Source organism: Rattus norvegicus, chromosome 19 (assembly GCF_036323735.1).
Source record: "Rattus norvegicus strain BN/NHsdMcwi chromosome 19, GRCr8, whole genome shotgun sequence".
NCBI lineage: Eukaryota > Metazoa > Chordata > Mammalia > Rodentia > Muridae > Rattus > Rattus norvegicus.
The window spans coordinates 40,467,430-40,484,729 of NC_086037.1; the positions used below are offsets into that span (position 1 = coordinate 40,467,430).

Genomic DNA, 17,300 nt, shown 5'->3' on the forward strand with positions numbered 1-17,300 from the left:
AGATGGAGGGGGAGCGGGCGGGCGGGGGCAGTTGGGGAGGCGATTCAGCGTTTTTTTAATTTAATTTTTTTTTTAGGTGGATTTGTAACCAGTGCCAAAAAACCAATGGGTTTCGGTTCCCGGGCGGGGAGTGGGGTGGCGGTGGCGGTGGCGGTGGGTTGGGAGGTAAGTCATTGGTGTATGGACACACAGACCACGTCATGGGTGAACAAATGGATTTCATAGTGCATTTTGATTGGATGAGTTTTTCAGACGGCGTTGCGCCAATATACAGTTTAAACAGCAGGCATGGAAAAAGACAAGACAAGAAACACAGTCATTATCCATTGCGCATGGGCAAACCCGCCCCCGGCCACGTCTGGGCGTGACGTTAAAGCCCAGAGTTAGTGTCTCGGCTTCTCAAGTCCCAGGGAGCTAACTGCCCTCCTGCTCTCCCAACTCAGCTTGGCCTCAAGGACAGTGGCCTTACCTGGGTCCCAGACAGGAGCTACCAGCACCTGGTACAGGGTGAGGACAGGCCATAGGCGCCCCCTCCCCAATCTTCCCACAAAGTGATGGCGTCTTAGGGCAGTTTGACTGCACATCAAGGTACACTCATGGGACCAATAACAATAGGAATAATAATAACCACTGGGCACTGATTTTCGTGGTAGGTTCTATGCCAAGCACTTCGGGAGGATGACTTTTCCTGTGGACTACTATGGCTAGGTGCAGAGTCTCCTACAAGCTAAACCAGAGCTCTACCATTGAGCCACACCCCCAGATCCTCACCGGTGGGTAGGGTAGGGTTTCAGGTGTGTGCTCCACTATGGAGCCATTTCCCTAAGCCCTCACTGTAGGTGGGGTCTGCCACTGAAGTGCCTTTCCAGCCCATTACCTTTAATTTTTTTTAAGATTACATTTTATTTCTTTTGAGTGCCTGTGTGGGTCCCAGGGATTGAACTCAGGTAATGTGGTGATTTGAATGAGAATGGCCCCCATAGGCTCATATGTCTGAATCCTTGGTCTCCAATTTGGCGGAACTGTTTGGGAAGGATTAGGAGGTGTGGCCTCGATGGAGGTGTGTCACCGGGAGAGCTTTGAGGTTTCAAAAATCCCTATCATTCCCAGGTAGCTTCTGCTCCCTCCCTCTCTCTCTCCATACCTCCCTTCCTCCCTCATGTAAGTTCTCATGTACTCCAGCTCCATGCCTGTGTGCCTGTTGCCATGCTCCCCGCCATGATGGTCATGGACCCTATTACTGGCAACTGGGAGTTTTAAACAGTTCCACCTGCCCTGCTGGGAAGCAGGCATCCCAGACTGAACCCAAATGGACATTGTCTTAAGGCTGTCCTGACCCTTCTGTCTGAAGGCCCAGCAGTGCCAGCCTTGCAGGAGGAGTGGGGAAATGGTTAAGTCTGTCCTGGGGTTTCCAGAGCTTGTAGAAGTGAGTGCTTGCCTCCTGGTGCTGGGTGACGGTTTCTTGCTATGTGGACTAAGTCCTGTGGAGGACTCAATTTCTTCCCCTGGTTCTCTTAGGTCAGCCAGGGGCTCTGGTGGGAGAGGATAGGGGTAGACAGGCCTCTCTCCCCTGGGCTTTCTGCTAGCTGCCACTCTGACCTTTGTCCAGCCCTTTCCCCTGGATAACCCTGAGCCCTCACCCTCTTGGGCAATTTAGTCTAACTCTTTGAGAATTCTCCTGTGCACTGATCAAGATCCCCAGTAGCTCAGTGGGAGACAGCTCATTTGAAGTGCTTGGGACACATTCTCTGTGGGGTTTTTTGGTCTTTGTTTTATTTTGTTTTGGGGGGGGGAGAGGACCAACCCAGGGCCTCACACAAGCCAAGCCAGGACTGCTGGGCCACACCCCAGTCCAGTTATTATTATTTCCATTGTCATTGGGAGGGGGTGATGGGGGCATCCACACCACCACCGACCCTGGGTGTTGATGATCAGCTTTTTGCCTTCTGGTCCCCTGTGGGGATCTGCTATGGTCTCCTTAGTCTCCTGAGGGATCCCAAGTCAGGGCTCACTGGCTCACAGCCAAGGACAAGGTTTGGGAGGAGACTCTTGGGCCCTAGATTTACCTGAAAAGGGATAATTACAACGTGGCCCCGAGAAAGCACCGGAACTACCCCCTCCCCTTCCCTATTTGCATTGCCTGGGGCTGGTGGAAGACTGCTTATTCCAGAGACTAACCTAAGGTCTTGAAAGTGCTATCCCCACTGTGGCCAGCAGGGGGCAGTGGACCACAACCTGTGGGCCAGTTGGATAAGGAATTCAGTTCTCTTTGTCTTTAAATGTCGTGAACTGGTAACACTCTTTACTCATAATTCACTAGCCACCAGGCAGGGAGGCCCACTGCTCAGTCCTGACCCTATGCCCCAGCTTTGGACACACCTCTCTCCCCTCACTGAGCCTTTGCACCCCCAAATCACCACCCAGAAAAACTTCACCCTCACTCCTGTCTCAGACTGCGCCTCTGACATTTTCCCTTTAGCTGAGCACTGGTCATAGCCCACTGTGCCTGCCAGCAACTTCTGCTGTCTCCCACTAGTCCAGCCCCAAGTCACCCAGAGAGAAGCTGGCAGGAGACTTACCCCAAACTCGGTGACGAGGATGTCTGTGATGCTGCCCAGAACAGTCACAAAGTCGAAGATGTTCCAGGCATCGCGGAAATAATTCTAGAACAGGGACCCACAAGACAAAGATGCCAACAGAGGGCTCTATGCCCTCGCCCACAAGGCCAGAAAGGGGCATATTAGGACATGCAAAGACCTGTTCCTTGTCACCAGAGACCTCCTCTCTCAAACTCTGATCTTTGATCACTTGGCTTGCCCCAGAGGAGACTCAGGGACCTGCCCCTGCTCTCAAGCCCCCAGGACATCACTGAATTCCTCACAAAAGAGGCTATGGGTGATAACTGAGGGAAACGGCAAAGTTTGTTTGAATGTATGGCTACGTGAGGGTGTTGGATCCCCTGGAACTGGAGTCACAGACAGTTGTGAGCTGCCCTGTGGGTGCTGGGAATTGAACCTGGGTTCTCTGGAAGAACAGTCAGTGCTCTTAGCTGCCGAGCCATCTCTCTAGCTCAGGACACTGTAATGTGAACAGGCTCTCCTGCTGACAGCAGCAAAAGTGCAGGTAGAGTCAGTATTTGAAACCAGGCGCAGGGGAGCCCAGTGTCTGCATGCAAGGCCCCAGTATGTTTAAGGCCTCTGTCTAAGCGGGCAACCTCTGAGTTCAGATGCCATCTTGAATATCAGAGCTGTGGGTAAAAGGCTTAACCTCTCTGTGCCTGTTTTGTGATGTTGGTGAGAAGGGCATCAAGACCACTGAGGGAGCCATACGCACACACGCACACACAGGCTCTCTGCCTGCCTGCCTGTCTGTCTCTCTCTGTGTTGCACACACATGGGGTTGTGTGTGTCCACATGGGGTTGAAGGCTAGAGGTCAACTTCAGGCGTCATTCCTCAGGAGACATCCATCTTGTTTTGGAGACAGGGTCTCCAACTCGCTGTGCCCTCACAGATTCAGTTAGGCCCCACACAGTGTCCTCCTGACTCAACCTCCCTGATGGAATTACAGATGCATATCACCAGGCTTGGCCTTTATGTGATTTTTAAAAGTTGAATCATGTGTATATGTGCATGTCGGAACCCCTGGAGCTGGAGTCACAGGCAGTTGTGAGGGGCTTGCTGTGTGTTCTGGGGATCAAGCTCAGGTTCCCGTTTGTGTGCATCAAGCACTTTCTAAACTGAGCCATCTCTTGGGCCCTGACATCAGAGCTCTCCTAGCCTTGTAGCAGCTGGCTATTCCAAATGGTGGCTGGGTCCCCAAGCAACTAGGAGGCAAAACACCTCCCAGGTGACTGACTGAGACAAAAGCCTCTGAGAGAAGCCACAGGCCCAGGGGATGCTCGTTACTGCCGTCTCTCCTGACTGACACATGTCCCAGCTCTGTACTGGCTCAAGGGAGTATCACTAGGCTGAACTCTTATCCTCTGCTCTTTGTCAAGTCATAGCCTCAAAACCCCAGAGGGCCTCTCCGACCAAAGTGAGCAAGTTTCTTTTGACCTTCAGGCAGTCCATCTGCCTCACAGGGAAGGCCCCCCGAGCTGGGAGTTCCTGGGTCATCAGATGATGACTATGTGTGAAGCATGAGTTTGACACACAGTAGGTGCTCAACTGGTGAGTGCTTGCCTGGAGGGAATTCAGGACCCACTGGCACTTCCGGTATTTGGACCCACACTTCCCATCGAATGTCACCATAGGCTTTCTTTACTTCCCTGGGGTTCAGGCAGTTCTTGATTGATAGCTGCTGGGTGCGCAATACTCTGCCTCCCTCCCCTATGGTCACTGCTCTCTGCTGCCACCTGGAGGCCTCAGGTGGAACGCAGCCTCTGGTGCTCCAGAGCTAAAAGCCAAAAGGCATTCTGGCTGGCAGCAATGGTGTCCCCTCTTCCTTGATGAGTCTCCTCTCAGGTCCCTTTGGGAGTCACCTGCCAGGTTGATTCTTTGCATTCAGCCCTCATCTCAGACCCTGCTTCTGAGGAATACCCAACCAAGACAACTTGTAGGTATTTAGTCATATATCTCAAACCCAGGTTCTATCTGTCACCTGAATGTCACCTGAGGAATTCCAGGCTTTCTGTAAAAGTTCTAGAACCGACACCACAGGGACATGGAGCCTCAGCCCCATACAGCGGAAGCCTGACTGAGGAGAGGGTGGCTCTTCCCAGCTCTGGAAGCCAATGTTCTATCTGTGCTTTCTTGAAAGTGCCAATGAGTGCAAAGATACCAAGGGATTTTTGGTTGGAGATCCACTCGGCTGGAAAGGGGTTTGGATCCATGTTGGGTTGAGCCGGGAGCTGACACCATCCCTACAAACTCTCTGTGATTCTCCTGCATAATGAAACCCACAGGAGACACGGGACCTCTGGTTGTGCTCTTGCCTCAATACACCTGACTCCTGCCTGCAGGTACCTAGCAGGTACAGGGCCTCATTGCTCAACACACAGCCTCTGGCAGTACTCATTAAGACGATTCAAGCCGGAAGCCAAGTGTGGTGGTGCAGGCCTTTGACCCTGGCACGCTGGAGGCAGAAGCAGGTGGATTTCTGTGAGTTCCAGTCTAACAAGGGCCACGCAGTGAGACTCAAAACAAACAAACCAACCAACCAACAAACCAAAACCACAACAATCCCACAAGAGTGGGCTGTGCGTGGTGCTACTGCTTCTGAACCCCAGTACAGGAGGCTGAGGAAGGGAACTGAGAGTTTGAGACCAGCCTGGGCTACTGTGTGACACTTCAAAATGCAAAATAACCATGGAAGTTTTGGAAGTGGGTCTGGGGCACACTCAACTTTAAGATATCTGCTCACGTGTTGCTGCTGCTGGTGGTGGTGGTGTGTGTGTGCGCGCACAGGTTTATGTGCATATGCCATGCACACGTGTGCAGGTGGGCCCCGCCTGTGGGTGTCAGAGGTCGGAGGTCAATCAAGGGTGTCTGTTGAGACAGTCCTGTAGCTTGCTAGGCTGTCTGGCTAATGAATCCTCCCCAGTGCTGAGATTGCCGGTATGTACCGCCTTACGTGTCATTTTCATGGGTGCTGGGATCTGAGTTCATGCTTATGTGTCGAACACTGCACTGACTGAACGTCTCTGCAGTCCCGAGGAGCTTTATTTTAACCCTTTCTAGTATGTACAGAAGGCTCATTCTGTGGCAGGCTATATGGGTATTCCTCAGAGGAAAAGCCTCTGGCAAGGACTGAATGTGAACAGTTGATTTGGGAGGCACCCACTGAAGGGCGAAGGGCGGCCCTGACAGGCGTTACTGCATTTGACATTCAGGGGACTCCGCTGAGGGAGCAGCCCCTTCTAATCACCACGTGGAAGAGGAGCAGACTTCCGGTCTAGGCTTTTCTGCTGCTAAGGCCCTCAGGCAGCTCGGTAAGCAGAGGAAGGACTCATACCCTGGGAGGCTAGCTGAGCCCACAGGGAGCACTCAAAGGGGACAGACCAACAGCGTGGGCAGCTCTCACTCACCGCAAATGCCCTATGGGCACTTTTAAGAAGTCCCTTAACACAACTCCACCCACAGTGAGTGAGGATCTCAGGCTGTGGACCTGGGTCATCAGCCTGTGCTACAAAGGGAGATGGCGGAACCTGTAAGCAATGGGGTCTGGTGAAAGGAAGTGAGGCCACAGACACTGTGGTCTCTATGAATGGGGGAGGTCCTTAGGGACCCCCAAATCTAGACAAATGCCTGAGGCACCTATTTAATAGATCAGAGCAGACCTGGCCTCCAGTTCTCTGCAGCCTTCACCCGTTATAGGGCTTTCAGGCTAACATACCCTGCCTGCTACCTGAAACTTGTGCAGTGTTGGTATCAGGAATTGCCTTTAGCGGTGACAGCAACAGCCACACATTCCCAGAAGACCTTGTGGCTCAATTCGCACCTCCCCCTGGGAACCTTTACAGCACATTCCCTGCCCCCTAGGTCTTTTTTCTCGTTTTTTCTCTTCCCTTTGTCTCGTTCCCCCATTAAAATCTCACCCCGTGGAACTGTGTTGCTGTTGGTTTGGTGTGCTCTTTCCCCACAGGTGTGGCCGATATTCTGATCTTATTAACAACTGATATCTGATATTAATATCTGAGATTAAATAACAACATGCAGCCCAGCGGCTAGACTGCCCTTCCCTCTACCCAGCCATTTAGGTTGCCTGTCCTGTTTTTCTCCAGCAATTCTCTTGGCCCAGGCTGCCCCTCTTGGTCAGCAGCTTCTTTTGCTCTCCTTACCCGTTTCTCCTCACATAGTCCAGCTCAGTCTGGCCATGTCCTCTCTGGACTCTCCCAGACGGCTCTGCCTCTGCTCTCCCTCATGTCCACCTAGGCGCAGTCCTGCCCTTTCCTGTTTTATCTCTTTTCTTCTTTTCATTCAGGGGGTGGGGGTTGGGTTGTGTCCCTCCCCCTCCCCCATCACTGCTGCTGGGTTTTTTTCTTTTTCAGACAGTGGCTCACTGTGTGGCTTAGGCTGCTCGGCTGGTCTGGAGCTCGATGTGTAGACCAGGTTGGTCTCAAACTCCTCTGCCCTCAGAGTGCTGGGGTTAAAGGTGAGCACCGCCACGCTATCACACCACTGCGCGTAATAGTTTTTCTGATCCTACTACCTCAGCCTCTCAAGAGCCGGAATTTCCAGTGTGCATCTCAAGGCTTGGCTAGCCATCGGCATTCTCAAACAACCATCAACACAAGGTAAAATTTAAGGTACCTGTGAGCCTTTTAAAATCCTATAAATAGCTAATTTTTCTTTTCTCTCTTCCTCCTTTCTTCCTTCTTTCCTTCCCCTTCCTTCTTTCCTTCCTTACCTATCTGTCCGTCCTTCCTTCCTCCTTATCTAGCCATCCTTCCTTTCTCCCTCCCTCCTTCCCTTCCTTCCCTCCTTACCTATCCATCTGTCTGTCCTTCCTCCCTTCCCTCCTTAACTATCTTTCCTTCCTCCCTCCCTCCCTCCCTCCCTTCCTTCCTTCCTTCCTTCCTGAGGCTTTTTGTCTTGCTATCCAGCCATGTCAGGCCTGACACTCTCTATGTAAACCAAGTTGGTCTTGAACTTGTAATCCTCCTGCTTCAGCCTTCAGGGTGTTGAGGGGTGCAAACTACCAGGCCTGGTTTGAGACCACCTAATATTTCTTCTATGTCAAATGGATGATATCAGAAATATGGCTTGAGTTTGGAAGAGGCTGTGCCACAGACCTACAGGATAGCGGCTAGGTAGCATGCGTAATTGGCAAGTGCCAGGTTCTCGTGGGAGGGAAGCAGGCCACGGTGGCAGGCCACGGTGGCAGACCAGCTTTCCCTTCCGCTTGGCTTCCCAGCTGCCTTGTCACGTGCTCCGCCATGACTAGTGGCCTCCCCACAGGCCCAAAGGCTGAAACGCTATGGGGTGAAACCTCTGAAACTTTGCACTGAAGATAAACCTTCCCAGCTTAATAAGTGGGATATCCGAGGTCTTTTGTCACAGCAATGGGGGCCTGAGCAATTCATCGAGATGAAAGAAAGCGCTTCCAGTTCAGTCAGTAGCTGGTAGGAAATATGGGTGTGACGCCTCCCTTCTAACCTCAGAGCTCCTCAACCTCCTCACTGATTCCCTTCGGGGTCTGGGTGCCTCGGACTGGTCTAGACAAATTTAAATTAGTAGACCATGATACACTTCTGAAAGAAAAAGGAAACGGATTTGGATAAAGGAGACAATTTCAGAATGTATGTCATAGCACCTGGGAGGCCGACCACAGGGACTGCACGTTCAAAGCCAGCACTAGGTATAAATCAAGGTAAGTCCAGCCTTCCTTCTTTCTTTCATTTGTGTATATGTGTGCATGTTCCTGAGTATAGATATGCATATATTCGTGTGTGTGTGTGTGTGTGTGTGTGTGTGTGTGTGTGTGTGTGTGTGTGTTGGGCTCCTTGTCAGGCTGGGGAGCCCCAGGGTCCTCCTTCCTCCCCTCCCCCAGTGCTAGGACCACAGTGCCTGTCACGATACCCAGGTTTTTATAAAGGATCTGGGGACTGAATCCTTCTGCTCGAGAGGCAAGCACTTTGCCAACTCAGCTTTCTGCCTGGGTAACTTAGTGAAGCTCTGTCTCAAAATGCACAGCAGGGATGGAGATGGCTCAGCAGTTAGCCCTGGCTGCTCTTTTAGAGGACCCAGGTTCAGCTCCCAGTTCCTGCAGGCAAGCTCATGACTATTTATAATTCTACTCTCAGGGGATTTGATGACCTCTTCTGGCCTCCGAGGCTACCAGGCACATGTGTGGAACACAGACACACACGCAGGCAAACCACCAATACACATAAATACAATTAACTAAAAAACTAAGATGAAAAGTAAGACGGTGGGTGTAGTGCAGTGTAGAGGCCGCAAGGCCGTGACGGACCTCTGACCTTGGGAATTCCACTGGGGTGTCCCGACACTGTCATGAGATCTGCTGGACCGTGGTCACAACTGCCTTCTTTCTTTCCTTCCTTCTTCCTCCCTCCCTCCCTCCCTTCCTTTCTGTCTTTACTTCAGTATTATTCTGCCCCAGGCTGGCCTTGAATTCCAGAAGGTCCTCAGCCTCCCAAACACTGGTGAGACAGCCCTGGCTGCCGTGACTACTAGGGACTTGTCCTCTGTCACCAGTACCTGAGACCAGGTCCTCTGGAGGACAGTCAAATCCACATGCCATCTGCCCCTGGTACTCCTAGGTCAGCATGAGGCTGTGCAGGTCGGGTGTAGACTTTTGCTGGGGACCAGGTCTTGGGGCCCAGAGCACACACCTTCTCCCGCACCCCAAGCCCTCTGTGCTCCCACCACCCACTACCCTCAGGCCCCACGTACCAGAATCCCAAAAGCCATGACTTTGAGCACACATTCGAGAGAGAAGAGGGAGGTGAAGACAATGTTGAACACTCGAAGGGCGTTTTCATAGGCCACAGAGGCTCCATAGAACTAGACGGATAAGGACAGGTAGAGAAGTCAGTGGCCTAGCTAAGAGCCAGGCTGCAGGTCCCACCTCAGAGCCCAGAGAGGATGACCACTCAGCAAAGGCCTGGGCCATGAGACAGGGTCTCCCTCTAGCAGTGGCCTCAGAATCATGGGAATCCTCCCAGCTCAACGTCCCCAAGTGATGCAACTGCTCACATGTGCCATGAGTCACAGCTCTAGTCTTTACTTGCAACAATCTTTGTCTCCAGATTCTCTGAGTAATTAGTTAATTAATTAGCCACAAAGCATCTTAATGATAATGTAGCAAAGCTTTCTTGTCAATTAAAAGTTTATGGATATATATTTACTTTTGTGTATGTGTGTATATCTATGGGCGTATATGTTTGTGTGTGTGTGTGTGTGTGTGTGTGTGTGTGTTGTGGGTATATCTGTACCATGTGCGTGGATGCCTGTGGAGGCCTGAAAACTCCCAGGTCCTCTAGAGTGGAGATACAGGAAGTTTCGAGCTCCCCTACATAGATACCGGGAACTAAACTCAGGCCTCTGGAAGACAGTTAGGTCCTAACCACTGAGCCATCTCCTGAGCCCTCCTCTTATTTTTTTATCGTTTGGTGCTAGTAATGGAGTCTAGGGCCTCATGTATGCAAACAAATGTTCTACCACTGAGCCACGCCCTTCCTCAGACTTTATTTTATTTTTAAAGTTTTAACAGTATTTTATTGAGCTGTTATGTGTGTGTATGAACACATGCATACACGTGGAGGTCAGAGGACAACTTGCAGGAGTTGGTTCTCCCCTTCCAACACGTGGGACCAGGGAATTGAACTCAGGTCACCAGGCTTGGCGCCAGTACCTTTATTACTGAGCCATCTTGCCAGCTCTTAATATATTTTTATTTTCGAGACAGGGTTTTACTACATCGTCTATGCTGCTCGTGTATTTGTGACCCTCCAAGTATCTGGGATGACAGCTGTGTGCTACCATGCTGGCTGAGCCTCCTGATTGGCACTCTTACTATTTTTTGGTAATTTCCAGGGCTCTACTAGTCAAATAAGGCACAGGCATTTTAAAAAGAGAGAGGAAGACCTGGGAGTTGTATAGTGATGACCTAGAATCCCCCAGTGAGGGGCTAGGAGTCTTGAAGCTCTGGAAGTCCCCTTCTCTGATCTGTTCCCAATTCCACCCAGCACACCTTCAAGGAGGGTGTCTACTTCTATCCACGAGGCCCCTGCAGAGCCCTAAAAAGCCAGACATCTTCCCGAAGAGTGCAGACTGGTGGGACCATGGAGTGTGCAACCATGTGAGACTGAGGCGAGAGGAACTGCAGAGCCCAGCCCCAGGCTTAGTTTAAAGTTTCCGGAAGGAAGCATTCTGCACGCACATGTGGCAGGGAGGAAGGAGCTGGAAAGGCAGTGTGGCAGGCAGAGGGGTGGAGCGGCAAAGGCTCAGTGGCGGAGTGTGGTCTGACTGGGATGCTGTGCATGGGTCTTAAATTAGGAGTGGTTGGGGGCTCACCTTCATCATTAGCACGATGGTGTTGAGAGCGATCATGGCCATGATGGTGTACTCAAAGGGTGGGGACACCACGAACTGCCACATTCGATACTGGAAGCTCTGCTTGTTCTGGGGCATGTGCCTGGTCAGCGGCTTGGCACTGATGGCAAAGTCGATGCAGGCCCTCTGTGGGAGATGCCAGTGCATGAGAGGGGCCGACAGCAGAGAGGCCAGATGCTCACAGGCCCCCGGGGCAGCTGCCCAGATCCCTTGTTGTGCTGGGTCCAGCTGGGATCTGTGCAGTCCCCGAGGGCCCCTCAAAAAACCTGACAGTTCTATTGTCTATTCCAACTTGGGAAGTTACCACACCACTGCCCTGCTTCTCTCCTGGAATCTCCCATGCAAGCAGTTATCTACTGTACCAGTTTGCAGATGTGGAAAACCAGTTCAGCGAGGCTGGGCTTGAGGCACCTCATCAGTGTCTTCTTTATGTTCTCTCTCCTTCCCTCCCTCTCCCCCCATACCCCCACCTTCCCCTACCCCCCAGGATTTTATGTAGTCCAGGCTGGTTCCAAGCTGCCTATGCAACCATGATGAATTCCTACGATGCTTGGGACAGGAGCCCAGGCCTTTCAGGACTCTAGGCAAGGAGTCTACAACTGAGCTACATTCCTAGAGCTGCCTCTCCTGTACCTCAAACGGATCTCACTCTGTAGCCCATGCTGGCTTCAGAATAGTGACCCTCTTGCTCCACCCTCTGAGTACTTGACTGACAGGTCTGCCACTGTGGCCAGATAAACCATTCTTTCTGAGTCCCTTGCTTCTCCTAGTCTGTGAAGGAGGCTCTGGGACACAGAAGCTGCTGGCATCAGTCCATCCGGGTGCTGTGGAGGTGGATGACGTGAGCTGCAGAACCACAAAGGCTGCACTGCCTGACGTCTTAAGGGACCAGCTCATAAAGAGCCACGAGGGATTTGGTTGTAATCAGGTAAGGTCTCCATGGATATCGGGACTGGAGACCAATCCAGAAGGGAACGGTGTTACTGAGGGAATTGGGCATGTGACAGGCAGTGCTTGACGCTTTGTTCAGTGGGCCACATGGGACTGTGTTCACAGGTAAGTTAAGAAAAAAGGTTGATTTGTCAACCATTAGGCTGTCATGGGGCTTCAGGGTTTTAACTGGTCTTCATGAGGTGGGAGAGGCTCTGGTATATATCTTAATGGCTCACACTAGCATGTAAGCCAGGTTTGCAGAGTGCCAAAAGCAGTTGAAAAGAGAGGCAAGGTGGGCAGAAGGGCCTGGCTGGGGCACCTGAAGGTAAATTTGGGAAATACTGAGGCGAATTCTAAAGGAAAACTAAGGAGGCTAAATTCAGTGGCTGAGAGACTTTGTAAGACTACACCCCAGCAACAGTTCACTGAAGGGAGGAGGGAGGGACAGGAGTGCAGGTGGGAAAGACTAGCCACGTCCTCAGGGTAGACAGCTTTTCACTCAGAGAACGCCGTGTACACTTCTCTCACAGCCTGCACTTCAGGGTAGAGATTCCTCCTTCCTCTGTGGCCCCTTTAGTGGTCAGGTGTGGCTGACGGAGAGGCGATAGATTTGGCTCCCCCTGTTGGAACCAGGGAGCTGGTTTGGCAGCAAGAGTACCAGGCCAGGTCAACCAGGGAGAGCCTATCTCACTGAACCCATGCGGGGGTGAGCGGGTAGGGAGAACCAGTGGCCTAGCAGGTTCCCAAGATGAGGAGAAGGCACAGTTCGTGGAGCATGACAACAGCTTACAAATAGAGTCGTTGGCCAGAGGCTCACTGAGGCCCCACAAACCATAAAGGCCATTGTTTCTGCTCTTGGTTGCATGGTAAGGTTCTGTTGTTGAAGACCCTGTATACTGTGGCTTCAGGACATGGGAAGACAAAAGGTGGGGATGACCAGAAGCTCCTTCACTATTGCTGGCTGCTTTTTGTAGTACTTGAAAGAGTGATATATTGGTTGCTGAGGGAGGCTCGTCACACATGGTCCTGCTCAGCTCTGGACCCCATGTCAGGCAAGATGTGTCCAAGTGGTGAACAATGACACTACTGTTACTGGTGCAACCAACCGCTCTCTGGTTGGATTTGAGGCCTGCTTTGCAGGAAAGAACCCGCTCTGGTACTGTAAGTCAGGACAAAAATATATAACTGGTTACAAGCCCAGTGGAACTGTTGTCCATTTGTGTTGTGAAGGGGCTTCTTTTCTCTTCCTCCTCTTCTTCTTCCTCCTCCTCCTCCTCCTCCTTCCTCTCTCTCTTTCTCTCTCTCTCTCTCTCTCTCTCTCTCTCTCTCTCTCTCTCTCTCTCTCTTTTGAGACAGGGTTTCTCTGTGTAGTCCTTGCTGTCTTGGAACTTGTTCTGTAGACCAGGTTGGCCTTGAACACACTGAGATCTGCCTGCCTCTGCCTCCTGAGTGCTGGATTTAAAGGAATGTGCCACCATTGCCAGTGGCACTTCTTTTTTTGTACTGAGTGGTGATGGTTATTGCAGAGATTCAAACTTGGTCAAATTTCAGAGAACAAGTGGCTGTTTGTGGTAATGTGTTTCAATGTTCAGCTATAAATGGAGGGAAGTAGGCATCTATGTCACTAGATCCAAGGCTCAGACAACACTGGTGAAGAGGAGGCAGGAAAAAAAAAAGCAAGAGCCAGAGTAAGGTGTGTAGTTATGTGTAGCTCACTCCTTCCTTAAGCAAAGAGGAAGGCCCACAAGGCTCCATAAGCTCAGGAAATTCTTATGACTAAGGAAATTCAGATGACTCAGGAAGTTCAGGAAACTGACAAGACTTAGGGAGCTCAGGAAACTCACATGACTAAGGAAGCTCACCAAGTTATATTCAGTAGACCTCTCCACAATGTTATGTATGTAATAAAGAACTGCTGGAGAAGAGAATTTTCCATGGAGCTGCCTGCAAATTGTGTAAGGAGTTCCAAGAATGGATACAGCTATCATAAGTCGTCACCCATGTTTCTGTATGTGATAGCAATAAACTCACTGGTTCATATAGCTAGACCTGGGTGGAATTGTCTCTTGTTTTGTCTTTGGTGCACTGATGTAAACAGACATACATCTGTTTATATGTCCTTAAAGAAAATCATAGCTCTGGGAGGAACCAAGGCTAGATCACTGGCATATTATCTTTTGCTCTGAAGTATCTTGGAAAAAGGTTGTGTGCTGGCTTGGCCAACAAGAATAAAGAAAGCATAGACTGAAAGATGGAGTTTTAAATTAGCTCAAAACTCAGCAACAGGATCTGACTCAGGAAGACAGATTGTTAAAAATGCAGGAGAACTTGTTCAGACTCACTGACCCTCCGCTTATCACTGGACGTGAGTAAATGAGTAATGGGTTCTGTTCTGCCCCTGTGATGTTTGTTCAAGCCCCCATTGTGCCCTCCAGCCATTGTGTCCTGCAGAGAGTATTCCAGGAAACCGGGAGGCCAAGCCTAACCAGATGTGTTTCAGATGCAGATGCCTCATCAACTCTGACAAACATTTACCCTAAAGGACAATCAAGATCTGTTCTCAGGAGAATGCTTGACCTTTCCCCTGATTTAAACCCTAGAGTCTTAAGAACAATCCTGTGACTTTGAGAGTTTCCCCTTGTGACATTTTTGGTATTTCCTTTTGACATCCCCTCATCTCCTGGAGCTTGTGACTTCTTCCTTTAAAAAGCCCTTCTCCCAGCCACTCTGGGTCGACACCTCTGTCTCCTGCGTGGGATACGTGTTGACCTGGAGATCTCTGTAATAGATCTCTGTAATAAACCTCGCCTTTGCGTATTACATCCAAAATGGTCTCTCTCTGTCTGGGGTCCGTGACTTCCCGAGACTTGAGTAAGGGTCTTCCTTCGGGGATCTTTCAAGACAGGACCACTGGACTGGACATGCAGCATGAGCAAGAAATCAGTCCCTTAGTGGATGCACAGGGCTGCTTGTTCTTGCACCACTATGTGACTCAGACTGACTGATATATCTTCCTGGTATCCGATGTGTGTGTTGTTTTCCTCCTTGGAAATTCAAAGGAAAGCTATTTTGCAGATTGTACCCTTCTTGGGAACATTTGCTGTTGTTCTGTTCCTAATCTTTTTCTACAAGTTGGTTTTATGAGGTCTCAAACCTGAGACAAATGGTTACTCGAGGTGTCCATTAGCATACCAAAGTAGACCTGACCTCGAGGTTCTCCCAGCATCCCTCAGTCCTTACCTATTACAAGGTATGACTAGCTTACCATAAACCTTACTTACCCTAAACTTCTTCAGCCCAAGAGCTGGGCTGCCCCCGCCCCTGCCACCTTTCCCTATCTAACCTAGCCATTTTGGTTACCAGGTCTTCGAGTCTGCCCTTTACCTTATTGGCCAGTTTCTTGGCCCAGGCTTGGCAACTTCTCTCCCTTCCCCCCTCCCTCGTCTCCTCACATGGCCTAGGGTCACGTTCACCGTGGACTCTCCTAGATATCCCTTCTCTGTCCCATGCTCTCCTTTTTATCTACAATAAACCTTCTCTTTCTTCAAACCTAGAGGCAGTCATTCATCTCTTTTTATTTCTTTTTTCCCTCAATCAGGTTTCTTGCTGTACGTGTGTGCGTGTGTGTGCACATGTGCGAGAGAAGGGGGGATGAATATGAAAGTGGGCTGCGTGTACTCTTAGCAGGGACACAGCTAGGCAGCGGTACCTCATTTTTCTCTAGGCTGTATTCTTCCATCATCTTGTCTCCCTGCTCCTGGAAGGTGATGATGATCAAGGCCACAAAGATATTGACAAAGAAGAAGGGAAACACCACAAAGTAGACCACGTAGAAGATGGACATTTCCATGCGGTACCCGGGGCTGGGGCCCTGGTTCTCAAAAGTGGCATCCACTGAGTGCTTGAGGACCCTGTGAAGTGTTGGAAGGAGAGGGGGCGATAGAAGGGATGGGGAGGGCGGAGACACAGGAACAAGAGACAGAGAAGAAATAAACCCAGTCAGTGATTCTGACAAGCATGGGGTTGACTGTGTCAGAGAATGCTGGACTTTTCACATTTTTTTTCCCAGCAGCCCTTGGGGAGGTCATTTCTGGCTCCACTTTGCACACGAGGAAACTGACATTCTGAGTTTGGAAAGATTCAGAAAGAAGTGGTTATGTTGGTATCTAAAGTTAGGTTTGTGGTAACGGATTAGGGAAGGCACCTTGGAAGCCAGTCCGTATGGGTATCTAACCGGACGCGGCAGTGGGGGTGAAAGAGGCTCAGGAGTAATGGAAGTGTGGTTAAAACAGCCCTGTACAGACTAAGGGTGTGCACTGCTCGAACATTCTCTTGGTGGGGCTCAGGACCTTGACTATGCGAGGCCCTGGGCTCCATTCCCAGCACGACAAAATAAAAATGAAGTTTTGTGTCTGGTGAGTGCAGGGTTCATGACTGTCTTTTGCTCTGTAAAATGCCCTCTAATCAAAGAAAAGGTTTGGTGTCTGCACAGTGCCTGGGTATAGCAGATGTGATAAAATGTTTGTTCCCCATGATGAGCATGGTACCTTGTTTGGACAAATCATTTGCGTGGCTATGAGTTTCTTTTTATTTTCAATTATGTGTACATTTTCAATTGTGGCACATCTTAGCTCCCAGAATCTCCCTGTTTCTGCCCTGAGGTGTTGGGGTCAGAGGAGTATGCCTCATGTCTGCCTGCTATGTGGGTCCCAGAATTCAAACTCAGGTGTGTTATCCACTGATCATCCCTCCAGCCCCGAGGTGCTTTCTTTCTTTTTTTTTAATTTTGTTTTTGTTCTTTTTTTTTTTTTTTCTCCTGGAGCTGAGGACCGAACCCAGGGCCTTGCGCTTGCTAGGCAAGCGCTCTACCACTGAGCTAAATCCCCAACCCCCTAATTTTGTTTTTTAAAAAAGGTTTTATTTAAAATTATGTGTGTGCAAGAATACACACACACACACACACACACACACACACGTATGTGTGCAGTGCCCTCAGAGTTTAGAGGCTGCAGCTCCCTGGAGTATGTACAGGTGGTTGCGAGGCTGATGTGGGTGTTAGGAAGCCAGTTTGTGTCTTCTGGATAAACACAGTCCTGTTCAGAGCCACCCCTCAGCCCTGTGCCCTGGACACTGGAGCTTCCTGCGGCCTCTGCCTCTGGGGATTTTGGGGTTAAAGGCTGCCGCTTTTAAGTCTGTGTTCACCTTTGTGCTGCTGGGGGAGGAGCCTGGGCTCCCCAACAGCTAGGCTGGAGTTCAGCTTGAGAGGGACTACCACAACTCTGAGGGCCACCCCTAACTGTGAGCTGGCATCTCGGTAACAACCTCGGCACAGGGCCAGGTTTTGACAC

General features: G+C 50.5%; 1 protein-coding gene across 13 annotated transcripts in view; it reads right to left on the minus strand.

The window, feature by feature from the left end:
- Cacna1a (calcium voltage-gated channel subunit alpha1 A) overlaps positions 1-17,300 on the minus strand; it is a 299,251-nt gene that overhangs the window by 41,870 nt on the left and 240,081 nt on the right. For 12 of the 13 annotated variants that reach the window (NM_012918.5, XM_063277790.1, XM_063277793.1 and 9 more), the window contains 4 exon segments: positions 2,580-2,663; positions 9,358-9,468; positions 10,981-11,145; positions 15,662-15,863. In NM_012918.5, coding sequence (NP_037050.3) covers positions 2,580-2,663; positions 9,358-9,468; positions 10,981-11,145; positions 15,662-15,863 — 562 coding nt within the window. 13 annotated transcript variants of the gene reach the window in all.